The 13,090-nt window shown below is 50.9% G+C and overlaps 1 protein-coding gene across 2 annotated transcripts; it reads left to right on the forward strand.

Moving 5' to 3' along the window:
* Positions 1-198: 198 nt before the first annotated feature.
* On the forward strand, positions 199-12,548 carry CDKL1 (cyclin dependent kinase like 1). 2 transcript variants are annotated; one of them, XM_064659672.1, is made up of 9 exons: positions 199-450; positions 3,259-3,380; positions 5,296-5,368; positions 7,202-7,292; positions 8,016-8,216; positions 9,713-9,795; positions 10,309-10,365; positions 10,856-11,011; positions 11,887-12,548. In XM_064659672.1, the coding sequence occupies exons 1-9, from the start codon at positions 283-285 to the stop codon at positions 11,992-11,994; spliced, it is 1,059 nt and encodes a 352-aa protein (XP_064515742.1). In that variant the 5' UTR covers positions 199-282; the 3' UTR covers positions 11,995-12,548. The 2 variants fall into 2 exon arrangements, with proteins under 2 accessions (XP_064515742.1, XP_064515743.1); XM_064659673.1 differs by lacking the exon at positions 199-450 and adding an exon at positions 823-1,435.
* The last annotated feature ends 542 nt before the right edge of the window (positions 12,549-13,090 follow it).

Raw genomic sequence — 13,090 nt, forward strand, 5'->3', positions numbered from 1 at the left:
TTCCAACCCGAACCATCCTGTGGTTCTGTGATTCCATGACCATGGCGGGGGGTCTGAGGGGTCAGCGTGTGGCACCGGGAGAGGCCATAGGGATGCAACCCCCCCACCTCTCTCCCTCTCGGGGACTGTCCCGACCGCCCCGGTGTTCCCGGGGCGGTTCCCGAGGGCCGTCCCCGCCGGGGAGACACCCTCGGCCGCCGGGGAGACACCCCCGGCCCGCGGGCCCGCCCCGGCTCCGCCGCCCGAGCGCCGTGAGGGAGCGCGGCGGGGCCGTCCCGCGCCATGGAGCGCTACGAGAAGCTGGGCAAGGTCGGGGAGGGCTCCTACGGCGTCGTCTTCAAGTGCCGCAACAAGGACACGGGGCAGATCGTGGCCATCAAGAAGTTCCTGGAGTCCGAGGAGGACCCGGTGATCAGGAAAATCGCCCTGAGGGAGATCCGCATGCTCAAGGTGGGTGGCTGCGGGGGTCCGGAGCCCCGCTCCCGGCATGGGCTGTGCCCGCTGCAGGGAGACCGGGGCAGGGAGCCGGGGAGCCCTGAGGGAGCTGCCGGGGACGGGGCGTGAGGGGACGGGGGCTGGAGGGGAGCCGTGAGGGGATGGAGTGTGAGGGGGACAGAGCGTCATGAGGGGACAGGGTGTGAGGGGACAGTCAGTGAGGGCAGCCGTGAGGGGACAGGGCATCATGAGGGGACAGGCTGTGAGGGCAGCAATAAGGGGACAGGGCTGGGAGGAGCCGTGAGGGGACGGGGCGTCACGAAGGGACAGGCTGTGAGGGCAACCCTGAAGAGAGGGGGCATGAGGGCATCTGTGAGGGTGATGGTGTCTCGTGAGGGGGGGAAGCAAAGATTCGGGTGCAAGGGAGCACCATGGAGTGCCCGAGTCAGCTTATCTGGGAGAAAGCCGGTGCCAGGGAATGGCCAGCCCACTTATCCAGGGATGGCGATGCCAGGTGATCCTCCCCAGCCCAGGCTGGGAGAGTCGGTCCAGGACTGTTGGAGCCGGTGTAAAACACATGGGCAAAAAGTGATCCTAAACAGCACGAGGAGTGGGACAGCCATGGAATGTAACTCTCCCAGCTCCCCAGTTGATAAATCTGCCCCAGCTCCTCCTTAAAATGCCATTTCTGAGCCCCTGATCTTGGGGGATCCGCAGTGTCGGAGCCTGGCGTGCAGGAAGATCCAGCTGTGGATTGAATGCCAGGAATCGAGGGCAGAGCTGGCACCTGTGAGCCACGGCAGCACCTTGTCTTTGCTGATCCTTTCCTGACCTCTCTGTGAGAGCTCACCCTCACACAGAAATGGGTCGCTCCTTCACCCTCTGTGTGTATTTTCCTGGTGAAAATAAAAGCACGGGAACATCTACAGTGGGTGACACCCCAGGTCTATCAAGCATGCAGAAACGAGGAGAGACCCAGGAGGAAGAGGGAGAGGATGGGGTAAGGTTTTCTTTCAGACTCCCAGCTTCTGGGCAAGGATTCTGGAGCCAAAGGTTGTGCCCGTTGCTTCTTGCTTAGGGAGCTGGGAGTCTGTCCCATCTCTTTTTTGAACTGTTGTGTTCATTTGGTTTCCATAGTTTCCTGAGGCTTTAGGAATGTGTTGCGTGAAAAAAAATATTTCCTTTTATTTGTTATAAACTTGCTGCCAGGTGATGGCACACAGCACCCTCAGCTGTGCGTTCAGAGAAGTGGGAAGAATTTTTCACTTTCCACTTTCTCCAGGGTGCTCATGATTTGTCCACCTGCCATCCGGGAAAGCCCATCATCTCAGAAAAGCAGGATATTTGTTTTTCAGTTAGATTTTGGGGAGAAGCAGCCTCTTTCTCCTATCCTAAGCGAACACAGGATGTGTACTGTTTCATTTCAATAAACAATGCTGGAGATGCATTAACATTTAAATTGTATTTAAGATCTGAAAAGGAAAACAATCATTGCTGAAGAAGACCCAGCTGGGAACTGGATCATCCTTTGGGATCCAAAGCTTGCATCGCTGCAGCCAGGCATGGCAGGATCTGTGTTGGGGCACTGTTGATTTTAACAAGTGCAGACACGCTTGGCTGTCTTTTCAGCTTTTTCTCTGTAAATAGTAACAGTTTGTTTGTTTTTTGAGATATTTACTGGCTTAGGCAACTCCTGTTTGTCAAAGATGCAGTAAGATTGTGTTTCATCAGTAAAAATTCTGGGGCCTGATAAATCATTCTTCTGCACAGTAAATGGCTTGTAGAGAAAAGGGGTTTTATGGCCAGGAGCCAAGGGAGGGTGGGGGCAGTTTGCAGAGTCTTGAAACCATAGAATCCTGGAATTGTTTGGGTTGGTAGGGACCCCAAAGGTCATACAGTTCCACCCTCCTGTAGGGACACCTTCCCCTATCCCAGGTTGCTCCGAGCCCTGTCCAGCCTGCCCTTGGACACTTCCAGGGATCCAGGGGCAGCCACCTCTTCTCTGGGCAACCTGTGCCAGGGCCTCCCCACCCTCACAGCCAACAATTCCTTCCCAATATTCCATTTAACCCTGCCCTCTGTCAGTGGGAAGCTATTCCCCCTTGTCCTGGGATACTAGGAGGAAATTCTTGGCTGCGAGGATGGGGAGGCTCTGGCACAGGTTGCCCAGAGAAGCTGTGGCTGCCCCATCCCTGAGAGTGTCCAAGGCCAGGTTGGACGGGGCTTGGAGCAATCTGGGATAGAGGAAAGTGTCCCTGCCCATGGCAGGGGGCTGGAAGTGGATGATCTTTGGGGTCTCTTCCAACCCAGACCATTCTGGGATTCCATGAACACATGAGGTGGATTAAGAGGAAGTTGAAGAAGCAGGAATAAAAATTCTCCTAGTTGACCCATCCACAATGTGACAGTAAATGTGGTGAAGCTGAGGCCATGTGCTTCAGGGAAGCTCTTGCTTTCTGCCAAATGTGTGTTTGTTTGCCTGCTGCAGGCTCTTGCCCCATGTGATTTCCATGGAGAGCTGCTTTTCACTGTGGTGCCCTCAAAGGCTGATCCTCACAGTGACTGGCACTGCCAGAACAGCCGTGGGCACAGTGATGAATTCGTTGTCTGAGGCACTTGCTGCAGCCAAGCTGACTTACTGCCCATGGCCAGTTCCTAAAACAAGTACACGCGGGCTGAGCTGTAGCTGAGCTGGTGCTTCACATCGTGCTGTGCTTGTATAAAGGGTTCAGCTTAAGGAACTGTGACCTGCAGGCAAAATCCCTGTCCCCCACACCTTCACCCCCTGCAGGAACTGAGCTGTCCATCCCCTGTGTGTTACAGCAACTCAAACACCCCAACCTGGTGAACCTGCTGGAGGTGTTCAGGAGGAAGCGGAAGCTACACCTGGTGTTCGAGTACTGCGACCACACCGTTCTCCACGAGCTGGACAGGCACCCCCGGGGGTGAGTGGCCCATGTCCCCCTGGGAACATGGGAAGTTTCTCAGCCCCGTGCCCAGCACTTGCTCTGTTACTGTGGTTTGGCACTGACATCCCCAGGAATGGTGTGTGAGCCCGTGTGTGTCCCTGTGCAGAGCTGCTCTCCAGGGAGACGGGAGCGCTGAGCCGAGTATTTGGGTGAGCTCTGGCTGGCTGGGGAGCAGCAAACCCGAGGGCTTGGGAGCAGCTGGTGTGTTGCTGCAGGGGTGTGCTGGGGGCCCCCAGCCCTCCTCCCACTGCTCCCCAGCTGTGCTGCACATCACTGCACACTGGGGCACATCACTGAGCACCCAAATACAGAATCACAGACTCGTGGAATTGTTTAGGCTGGAAAAGCCTCTAAGACCATCGAGTCCAACTAATCCAGCCCTGCCAAGCCCACCACTCTAAACCATATCCCCAAGTGCCACATTTACATGGCTTTTGGATGCTCAGAGGGATGTGTGAGTTGGCAGGAATCCCCAGGAGCTGTGGCTGCACCTCCCTGCACAGCCCCAGCGAACTCCCTCCTCACACAGGCGCTTGCAGCGGGTGTGAGCTCCACACGGGGTCTGTTCTTCACACAGTGTAAATGACACTCCCACTACACACATTGTCCCTAATTACCCACGGTGACCTGCTGCTGTGGAAATGCTAAGCAGGAGTTCATAAATCATTTTACGGGCCTGGAGCTAAATGAGCTGCCTGCAGGAGACTGACTGGGGGTTGAGTAAACAAGAGCCTGTTACTGCCTTTCTCCCCGATGTGGAGCTCGAGGAGAATGGAGCATGGTGACAGCACATGGCTTTGGGAGCTGGTGAGCAGCTGTCACCCCAGTTTGAACCAGTTCACCTGGAATCTGAAGGAGAGGATGGATAACCCTCCTTGAAGAAAATACTTCACATTTGCTTTCTGTTCATCCCAACGACTCCGGTGTGGATGAACATGTAACACAGGCTGCATACTTTGCTTCCTGTCTTTGCAGATGGTCCAGTCTTTTGTGGTCAGGTTAAGGTGGGTGGGCACACACTGTTTCCAGGCCATTTGACCAACTCCATCCCCTTGTCAGGCTGTCAGTGGAGCACTCCCATCATTCTGGGATGTTTCTGGAAGGAATCTCTAGCATTGCCACAGCAGTGTCAGCACAAGACCCTCAGCACTGACAGCACAAAGTGCCTTAGAGAAAAACCCAGGCTTGTATTGGTTTGGTTTGGTTTTTTTCTTTGTAATGAATCAGAAACTTTTCAACATCAAACACATGAAACAAAATGGTATTTGAGATTGAAAGTGCCAAGGTTGTCACCTCTGCCTTTCCTGGGGATGTTGAAGACCCTTACAGGCAGCCAAGGAAGTTTAAGAACTGTTGCCCAGTAACTGAAAGAGAGGAGAGTGGGCTGGAAGGTATTTGCCAGCCTTGGGAGTGAAGAGGGGGCATCCAAACCAAAGCAGAGCTTTATACTCTTGTAGGAACATGCTTCCTCCCCTTATTTTGTCACCTCCCTGGACAATCAGTGCCATGACAGCATTGCACAGCTGTATCTATACCATAGGATCTCCAACAGTTCCAGCCCTGAGCAGTTATAGAGGCAGGAATGCCTGCTGGCATTTTGGGATTGCCAGGAAATGTGGATGCTGAACACAGCCACGGGACAGGATCTGACATTGCTGTGTGGTCACCAGTGGCAGGCCTGGCTGTGACAGTGGTCCCAGACACTCTCACACTGCAATGAACCCTTGTGTCTTGTTGCACTGACTGGATTTGGAAGTGTTTTCTGATTTCCCTGATGATTTTGCTCAGAGATGCCTGTACAGTGTCAGCACTCAAAGGCCTCCCCTTCCTTTTCCCTGTAACGCTGAAGTGATTTTTAATGTCCAAAACACAGCTGTGTTTTTTCAAACAGGGTGCCAGAGTACCTGGTGAAGAGCATAACCTGGCAGACCCTCCAGGCCGTGAACTTCTGCCATAAACACAATGTGAGTGTCCTGAACAGCACTAACAATTGCTGGGATGTGGCCTGGGGCAAGAGGGGGGTTCTGTTGGCACTTTCCTGATTACAGAGCTTTCATGGAATGCAATCAGATGGAATTTCCTGTTTTCAACAGCAAACACATCTGAAACATCAGTGTGTACCCACAACAGCTGCATTTACTGTCACACAGGCCCCTTGGGTTGGCTGTCAAGGAATGATTTGCTCTAATGACCTTAGACAAGCTTCCAGGTGGAACAGGAATGTATCCCTGTGTATTCCTGTGCTCTGCATTACAGCTGATGCCCAGGAAACTGCCTTCCCAGCTCCTCAGCTGAGAGCTGAGCAAACTGCTGCTGATTTATCAGAAAGTCCTTCTGCTGACAGTCACAGGCCTTGAATCATGGCACCAGCTAAAAGATTTCAAAACTCAGACACAGTAAACCCCTTTCACAACCCCTGCTCTGCTTTCTGGAGGGAGACACGAGTTGTGTGCGTTTTAGTGGGAACACTTTGAGAAGCAGGGAAGGAGAAGGAGCCCTTTGGAGAAGTTCTTTAAGCAAACTTAGCTGTAATTGTCTTTGTTTTTGTTCATCTGCCAATGTTTGAGATTTATGAGTGGGGCAGGAGATGGCCCTGGGATGGGTGTTTTGTCTTTGCTGGGAGAATTATGTCCAGTTGAGCCACAGGAACTTGGCCACAGCTCTCTCCTGCTTCCAAGATTTGTTGGTTTGCGTCTTTTTTCCATTCCCCTCAAAGATTTAATGGAGTTTTAGAGCAGAGGGAACAATGAGATGCTGCAGCCTGACCTGCTGTAGATCACAGGTAATGAGGTTTTATGCAGCTGCCCTTTTTGGAACTCCATGACAGTGGTTTAATAAGCAGCATTTCAGTCCTCAGGAGGAGACACAATAATTTACCACCAGCTTAAGGAGGAAAGTCTGAGGTGTTTGTGCTGAGGTGATGGTGTGGGAGGGATGACATGAGCGAGACCCTGGTGAGTTGAGCAGAGCAAAAGAAATGAAGGTCTCTACTAGTTTGATCAGCAGAAATTCTTTGCCAAGCCCAAATTCAGTTGTTGTGAAGGTCAAGGTCACCTCCTAAGAATCACAGAATTGCCAGTGTTGGAAGGGAGATCATCTTGTCCAGCCCTCACACTCAAGCTGGCTCAGCTAGAGCAGGCTGCTCAGAAACTTTTCCAGTCAGGGGTTGAATATTTCCAAGGTTGGAGGCTTCCCAGACTCCCTGGACAACCTGTTTGGGTGTCAGGCCACCTTCTCAGTTAAAAAAGATAAATTGCTTAGATTTAAGTGGAGTTTCCTGTGTGCTCAGTTTGTGCCCATTGCCTGTCTGGTGCCACTGGCACCACCAAGGAGAGCCTGGATTGGTCTCCTTTACTTCTTCCCATCAGGTATTTATCCACAGAAGCTGAGGATCCCAGAGCTGGACAGAGAGCTCTGGATGTGTCTCACCTGTGCTGAGCAGATCACTGAGCAGAGGTCAGCACAGGTGAGACCGAGCTCTTGCTGAGCTTTGCCAGCAGAATCATCTGCCAGGAGCTTCCCAGCTGGTTCTGGGAGCTGACTCCATGTTGTCCAGGTGACACAGAGCTGTGCAGCTGAGCCTGCAGAGAGTCTCATCCCAAGGGTGGGCTGTGGGCAGGTAATTGTCCTGCCTGATGGGACGTGGATTTAGCTGCTGCTCAGAAATCCTTCCATCTCCTTCAGCAGGAATGATTGCCTGGCACAATGTGCAGAGGGTGTGTGGATGAATTAAGAGGGTCTTTGTATGAGGGCCAGGTTAAATGCTTGCTTCTAACCTTGTCTTTTTCTGTTTGCAGTGCATCCACCGAGATGTAAAGCCAGAGAACATCCTGATAACAAAGCACTCTGTCATCAAACTCTGTGACTTCGGATTTGCTCGAATACTGAGTGAGTGCTGCTACACACACCATTTGTTAACACGGGAAAGCTCCACTGAAGTGTAGGATCAGCCTTTCAAACACTCACTTGTCTTTGCTTGATGCATCTGCAAAGCATCCTCTATAAAAGGCTGTTGTGTTTCCCCAGGGAAGCTCTACTAAAGGCTGTGTAGAGATCCCCAACCTTAAAGGAAGGAGTCCAGACACCGCGGTGACAGGGATCTGTGAACAGCCTGAGCTCCCTGCTGGGGCAGCTGAGCTGCTGGGGTGCTGGCACTGGCACATGGAAGTCAGCCTTGGGCATCTTGGAGCTGCCCAGCCGTTGTTTATGCAATGCTGGAGACACAGCTGGAGTTCCCTGGCAGCCAGACCCCTCTGGCTGCCTCTGCAAACAATGGCTTCACATTTTCCTTGTAAATAAACCCCCTAATCTGGTTTATTTTAGCTCCTGTTCTGACAAATCACGTGGGCTCCAGGAACTGCCCACTGGCTGGTGCAGGGCCCTGCTGTGAGCTCTGCACATTTTCATTTGGAGAAAAACACGGTCCTGATTTTTGCCAGATCCAAAGTGTTTCCAAAGCAGGGTCCTGTTGTGGCTAGTGACTCACCCCGTTCCTGCAGCCACTGCCTGCCCAGGAGGTGCCCCAACATGTGCAACAACTGATGACAGCTCGTCTGCATCTCCCTGATCCCACATTCCTGTTTGTTTGTCTCCTCCCTGACCCCAACCCAGCCGGTCCCAGTGACTACTACACAGACTACGTGGCCACCCGCTGGTACCGCTCCCCGGAGCTGCTGGTGGGGGACACCCAGTACGGGCCCCCCGTGGACGTCTGGGCCATCGGCTGCGTCTTCGCCGAGCTGCTCTCGGGGGTCCCGCTCTGGCCTGGGAAGTCTGACGTGGACCAGCTCTACCTCATCCGGAGAACCCTGGGTGAGTGTCCCCCTTGGCAGGACTGGAGCTTTCCTCTGTCGTGGGAATCAGGAGTAGCCAAGAGGTGAATTTACCCCGTGGATCTCTCCCTGTAGTAGGTGTTGGTTTATTTGAGGTGTTCCTGTCCTTAAAAGGGAGCTGGTTTTTCCTGGCTCCCAAAGTACGGGGCTGTGGAAGCAGGATCATTGCCTGCAGACTGGCTGGAACCATCCCTCCACTCTCTTTAGTGGTGGCCTCTGGGAAGCTGAATCTGGTGCTGGGCAGATTAGGAAAGATGTGGGATGTGTTAGGTGACCACCGGACCTCCTGGTCCCTTGGGGTGGCTCAGTGACTGCTGAGGTGTCCCTTGGGTTGGGACAGCACAGGAACACCTGCCTCTCCTGCTGTGCTTCCCACATCTTCACCTGTCTCCATGCAGGGAAATGAGGGGCCTGTATCAGAAAGGAATGTTTTGCATAAAGGTTTGAAAGATCCAGGTATTTTTCAGCAAATCAAGCAAAGTGGTGAATGAATAGTTGGATTAAGTTCATCCCAGCTTTGGAGGTCTCATAAGCCAGTGGCCAGTGCCTGGGGATGTCTCTGTGCCTGGGAATGGGAGTGTGAAAATGTTCACACTTGTTCACAAAAATGTTCACAACCTGTCTGTTCCACGTGTTTGTCTTTATTCATCAAGGAATTTTAGGAGCCACTGCAGATTTATTTGTTAAATAAAAGACCCACTATCCCCATAACGCTTAAATTAATCCAGTGTCATTGATTCTCTTTGATCTGAGTGTGTAACATCTGATTTCTTGCCTGGCAACAAACAACCCCCCACTTTTAATTGAAATTTGTTGGAATGAACTGAGAGTTGTAATTTTTACTGAGCAGTTTATAAAACTAATGGCTTTAAACAGATAAGCTCCTTAGCTAGACAAATAGTTCAACACTGATTGCTTCATCCTCCAGAATCCATTAAAGCCACTGTTAGGCAGTTATAATTTATTTTTAATGACAGGGTTTCAGCCAGAAGAGATTCCCATTGGATCCAGGTGCTGGACTGAGCAAAGCTCCTTGGTGGAAGCTGTGCCATTATGGGGGTTGGCATTTTACTGGCTCTTTGTTCTGGGTTTGATTTTAGCATTTTCCTTGCTCTGAACTGCTCTAAGCTTCAAAAAAGCTGCCCTGGGGAAAAGCTACAACGTGCTCCTGGTGGAGCTGCACTTCAGCTCTTTTCCATACAACACACTCAGGAGTGTCCAAAGAGAATTTCACCAGTATGAGTTAAATTTTCCTGAAGCTGGAACACTCCTGGCCCTCAGCACAGTCACTCAGTGTGGGATCACTGATGGCCCAAATGGACATTAGTTGTCACAGAAGAACATTTCCTCAGCTCACTTGGTGATATTCCATCTCTTTGGATGTTCTCTTGCATGGGATCAGCTTTGTTAGAGGATACAACCTTGTACTAGAAAAACAGCAGATTAATCCAAATTTCTTTTTATTCTTGGTCGAAGGGGATCTCATTCCCAGGCACCAGCAAGTGTTCAGCACCAACCAGTTCTTCAGCGGGGTGAGAATTCCAGACCCGGAGAGCATGGTAAGAGCTGCCTCCAGATGCAATTCCCTTGAGCCTGGTGCTAACCAGTCTCTCTTCCACTCTAATCCACCCTGCAGTGCTAAGGAGACAGGGTGTTTGGGCAGGGAAATGTTCCTGCTTCTTTTTACCCACGTGCTGCCTGCTTTGGAAGTGGAGCTGGAAAAGCCTCGCTCAGCTTGACCAGTCCTTTGCTGCACAGCATTTTTTCCCAGTCCAAAAGCTTTGCCCTTTCCTTTGCCAGTGTGCACCAGGATATTACTTGGAGGTGGCTGAACCCGTCTCATGACATTTTAACTACTACACTACATGAAAACAGTCAAAAAATTATTGATCTCCACCCCTTCCCCCCATTCCTGGTGGCGCATCCTCAGCAGTGCCAGGCCTGCAAGCACACGGAGTGAGGGAGGCATTTTGTGAGGAACGGGTCACGTTGCTATGGGAAGCTGGGTCTCTGTCCCCTGATAAATGAACAGGTTGCTCATATGAGTACCATCACTGGTTTTTTCCCTCCAGGAGCCATTGGAAGTGAAATTCCCCAATATTTCATACTCTGCTCTGTCTCTCATGAAGGTAAGAAAACTCCAGCCCTGCACTGAGATGAGCAAGTGGGGTCTGTGTCACTTATCAGTAAATGGTGTCAGCTGGGGGCTGAGTTATCAGAGATTCATTGAAAAATAGAGCTGGTTTCCTGCCCCTATTCCTCAAGCCACAATTCCTACTACAGCTGTGGACTCCCCATCCCTAGAAGTGCTCAAGGCCAGGTTGGATGGAGCTTGGAGCAACCTGGGATAGTGGAAGGTGTCCTTGCCCGTGGCAGGGGGTTAGAATGAGATGGGCTTTGAGGTCCTTTCCAACCCAAACCATTCCATGATTCCTTGATTAATTGCTGCAATCGTTGGGTATCAGCTGTTCCTCAAGCTTCCTGAAAAACCACTGTTATAATACATTAAAAAAATTATTAACACATGTACCTGTGGGAATACTCGTTGGCTGTGGGGAGGGCCTGGAATTGTGCAGACCTGTTTCATGAGTGTTTTGTGTGATCCTTCATCTTTTCTAGGCGTGCCTTCGGATGGACCCTGCGGAGAGGCAAACCTGTGAGCAGCTGCTGCAGCATCCCTACTTTGACAGCTTCAGGGAGGCACTGGATCTGGGGAAAGAACGGGAAAAAACAGCTCGGAAACCAGCTAGGCTGACCCGGAAGCACATGCCAGGGGTAACTTTTCCACAGTATTTCATGTTCTGTGCCTGAGGAGGGGCTGGTTCTTTTGTTGGCTCCCAGGAGCTGGGCTGGGCTGGCAGTTTAGGGTGTTGGACAATTTTATCCTGAGGAGGAAACAAACCTCCTGGCTAAAGAGTAAATCCATACGAACTGGATACTGCAGTGCAGCTCCATGGGGCACTGGGGATAAGCAGCACAGCCCTGGGAACCATCAGAGTTATCCAGGAATGTGCACTCCTGACAAAGAGTAGCAGTTACAAACAGAACTGGGCATTTTTTCCATCTCCATAATTTGGGATTAAAAAGCACCAAAACGATCCCAAATTAAACCAGCCACATGAGTGTGTCCAGTTTGTTCAGCTGATAGGACATGATCCCATACTCAGTTCCACACATTACACCACACACTGGGTGTTTCTGCAGCTGGAGTTGCCAAGCAAATTCCCTGCTGCTTCAGCCTTTCTGGACTCCATCCCAAGTCCCCAGATCCAGCCTCACAATGTGAGTCATTCCACAATTTTTATGCCCAAGAGCCACATTCCCCTCAGCTGTAAGGCTGAGCTGGTAACAGACAGGGAAGGTGGAGGTGAGGGATGGAGAACTGCTACAGCCTGTGAATTCCTGGATCCCACTGAGTCACCTCTGTTTCTATGCCATAGGATATAACAGGAATATTTTTCTTGCCCTGGACGACTGGAAGAAATCCCTTTAATGAGTTGATCTTGTTGCAGTCCAGTCACAGAACCATGACTCTTAGTATGAGAAGTGCAGGTTTACAGTAGGAATAGTGACATTTTTCCATGTGAAAAAGGAAACGTGTGCTTTATTCTCATTCCAGACAAATACACTCCGTGTAACTTTTCCTTTAGTTACAGCACCTGCCCCAGCTGACCAGCAGTAACGTTCTCCCAGCTTTGGACAGCAAGAAGCACTGCTGCAAAACAAGGAAATCCAACTACCACTTCCCAAACATCTGACCAGATTCAGACTTGATTGTTCAAAGTTCAAGGATAAATTCGGGATTCATAAAGGGAGGATCCACAGTGGAAAACTAAATTACTAAATGCTATGACATGTACAAAGTGAGTCCAGCCTGATGAGAGGCTGCCTGACTGCTCCAGGTAGTTCCCAGCCTGCTCCAGGGATACACCTGCCTTACTACTGCACTTACAGATCACAGAGTATTGAAACTACTGGTAGTGGCTTCACAGGCTCAACAGGCACCACTCCCAGGAGAACAGATCAACCATAATCTCTTGTTTCTTTACTCTTTTTAGAGTTTCTCCTGAGTGTTTCATCCATTGATTGAGGTTGCTGCTCTTTGCTGTTTCTGACAATAGTGAAGCCACTTGCTTGTAGTTACAGGAATTGTTTTGATCAAAACTAATCATGAACTTAATTTATAACAATGGCCAGACACAGGTAGGGATTCTACCTTAGTGTTTGTATTAAGAGTGACTCGGGTTTGTGGAATCTCAGGATGTAATATTGGGTTGATTTTGAATAAAAGAAATGTAGCTTGTTTTTCCAATTTACTGGATTTATTTTTTTTACTTGAAACCAAGAGCAAAAATGTTTTGTTTTCCCAGTACATTCTGTGTTCCACAACAGTCAAAGCCATTTCAGTGGGACAGATCCCACGTCCTCAGATGGTACCTGTCGGCCTTTTGTGTCCTTACACAGGGAGATCCATGTCTGAGACAGCACTGTGGATCTTTCTTGGAGTCGCTGCCTCCTGCCCTTCCTTACCACCAAAGATAGGAATTTGGCTAAAAATGCTGTGTTCTCCCTGAGGATGAGTCCTCTCCCCTGTGCTGGCACAGCTGAGGCACTTCTATTCCTGGGGGCAGTTCTGGGCCCCTCACAAGGACATTGAGGGGCTGGAGTGTGTCCAGGGAAGGGAATGATGCTGAGGAAGGGTCTGGAGCACCAGGAGCGGCTGAGGGAGCTGGGGGGGCTCAGCTTGGAGGAAAGGAGGCTCAGGGGGGACCTTCTGGCTCTGCAAATCCCTGACAGGAGGAGGGGGCCAGGGGAGTGTTGGGCTCTGCTCCCAGGGAACAAGGGACAGGAGGA

The sequence above is a fragment of the Pseudopipra pipra genome, chromosome 6, assembly GCF_036250125.1.
Source record: "Pseudopipra pipra isolate bDixPip1 chromosome 6, bDixPip1.hap1, whole genome shotgun sequence".
Lineage (NCBI taxonomy): Eukaryota > Metazoa > Chordata > Aves > Passeriformes > Pipridae > Pseudopipra > Pseudopipra pipra.

Bases quoted from the DNA above. Each gene is read 5' to 3' on its own strand.
- CDKL1 (XM_064659672.1), top strand. From the start codon at position 283: ATGGAGCGCTACGAGAAGCTGGGCAAGGTCGGGGAGGGCTCCTACGGC. The intron at 5,369-7,201 runs GTGAGTGTCCTG...TTCTGTTTGCAG, and splicing joins ACTTCTGCCATAAACACAAT to TGCATCCACCGAGATGTAAA. The intron at 8,217-9,712 runs GTGAGTGTCCCC...TCTTGGTCGAAG, and splicing joins CCTCATCCGGAGAACCCTGG to GGGATCTCATTCCCAGGCAC.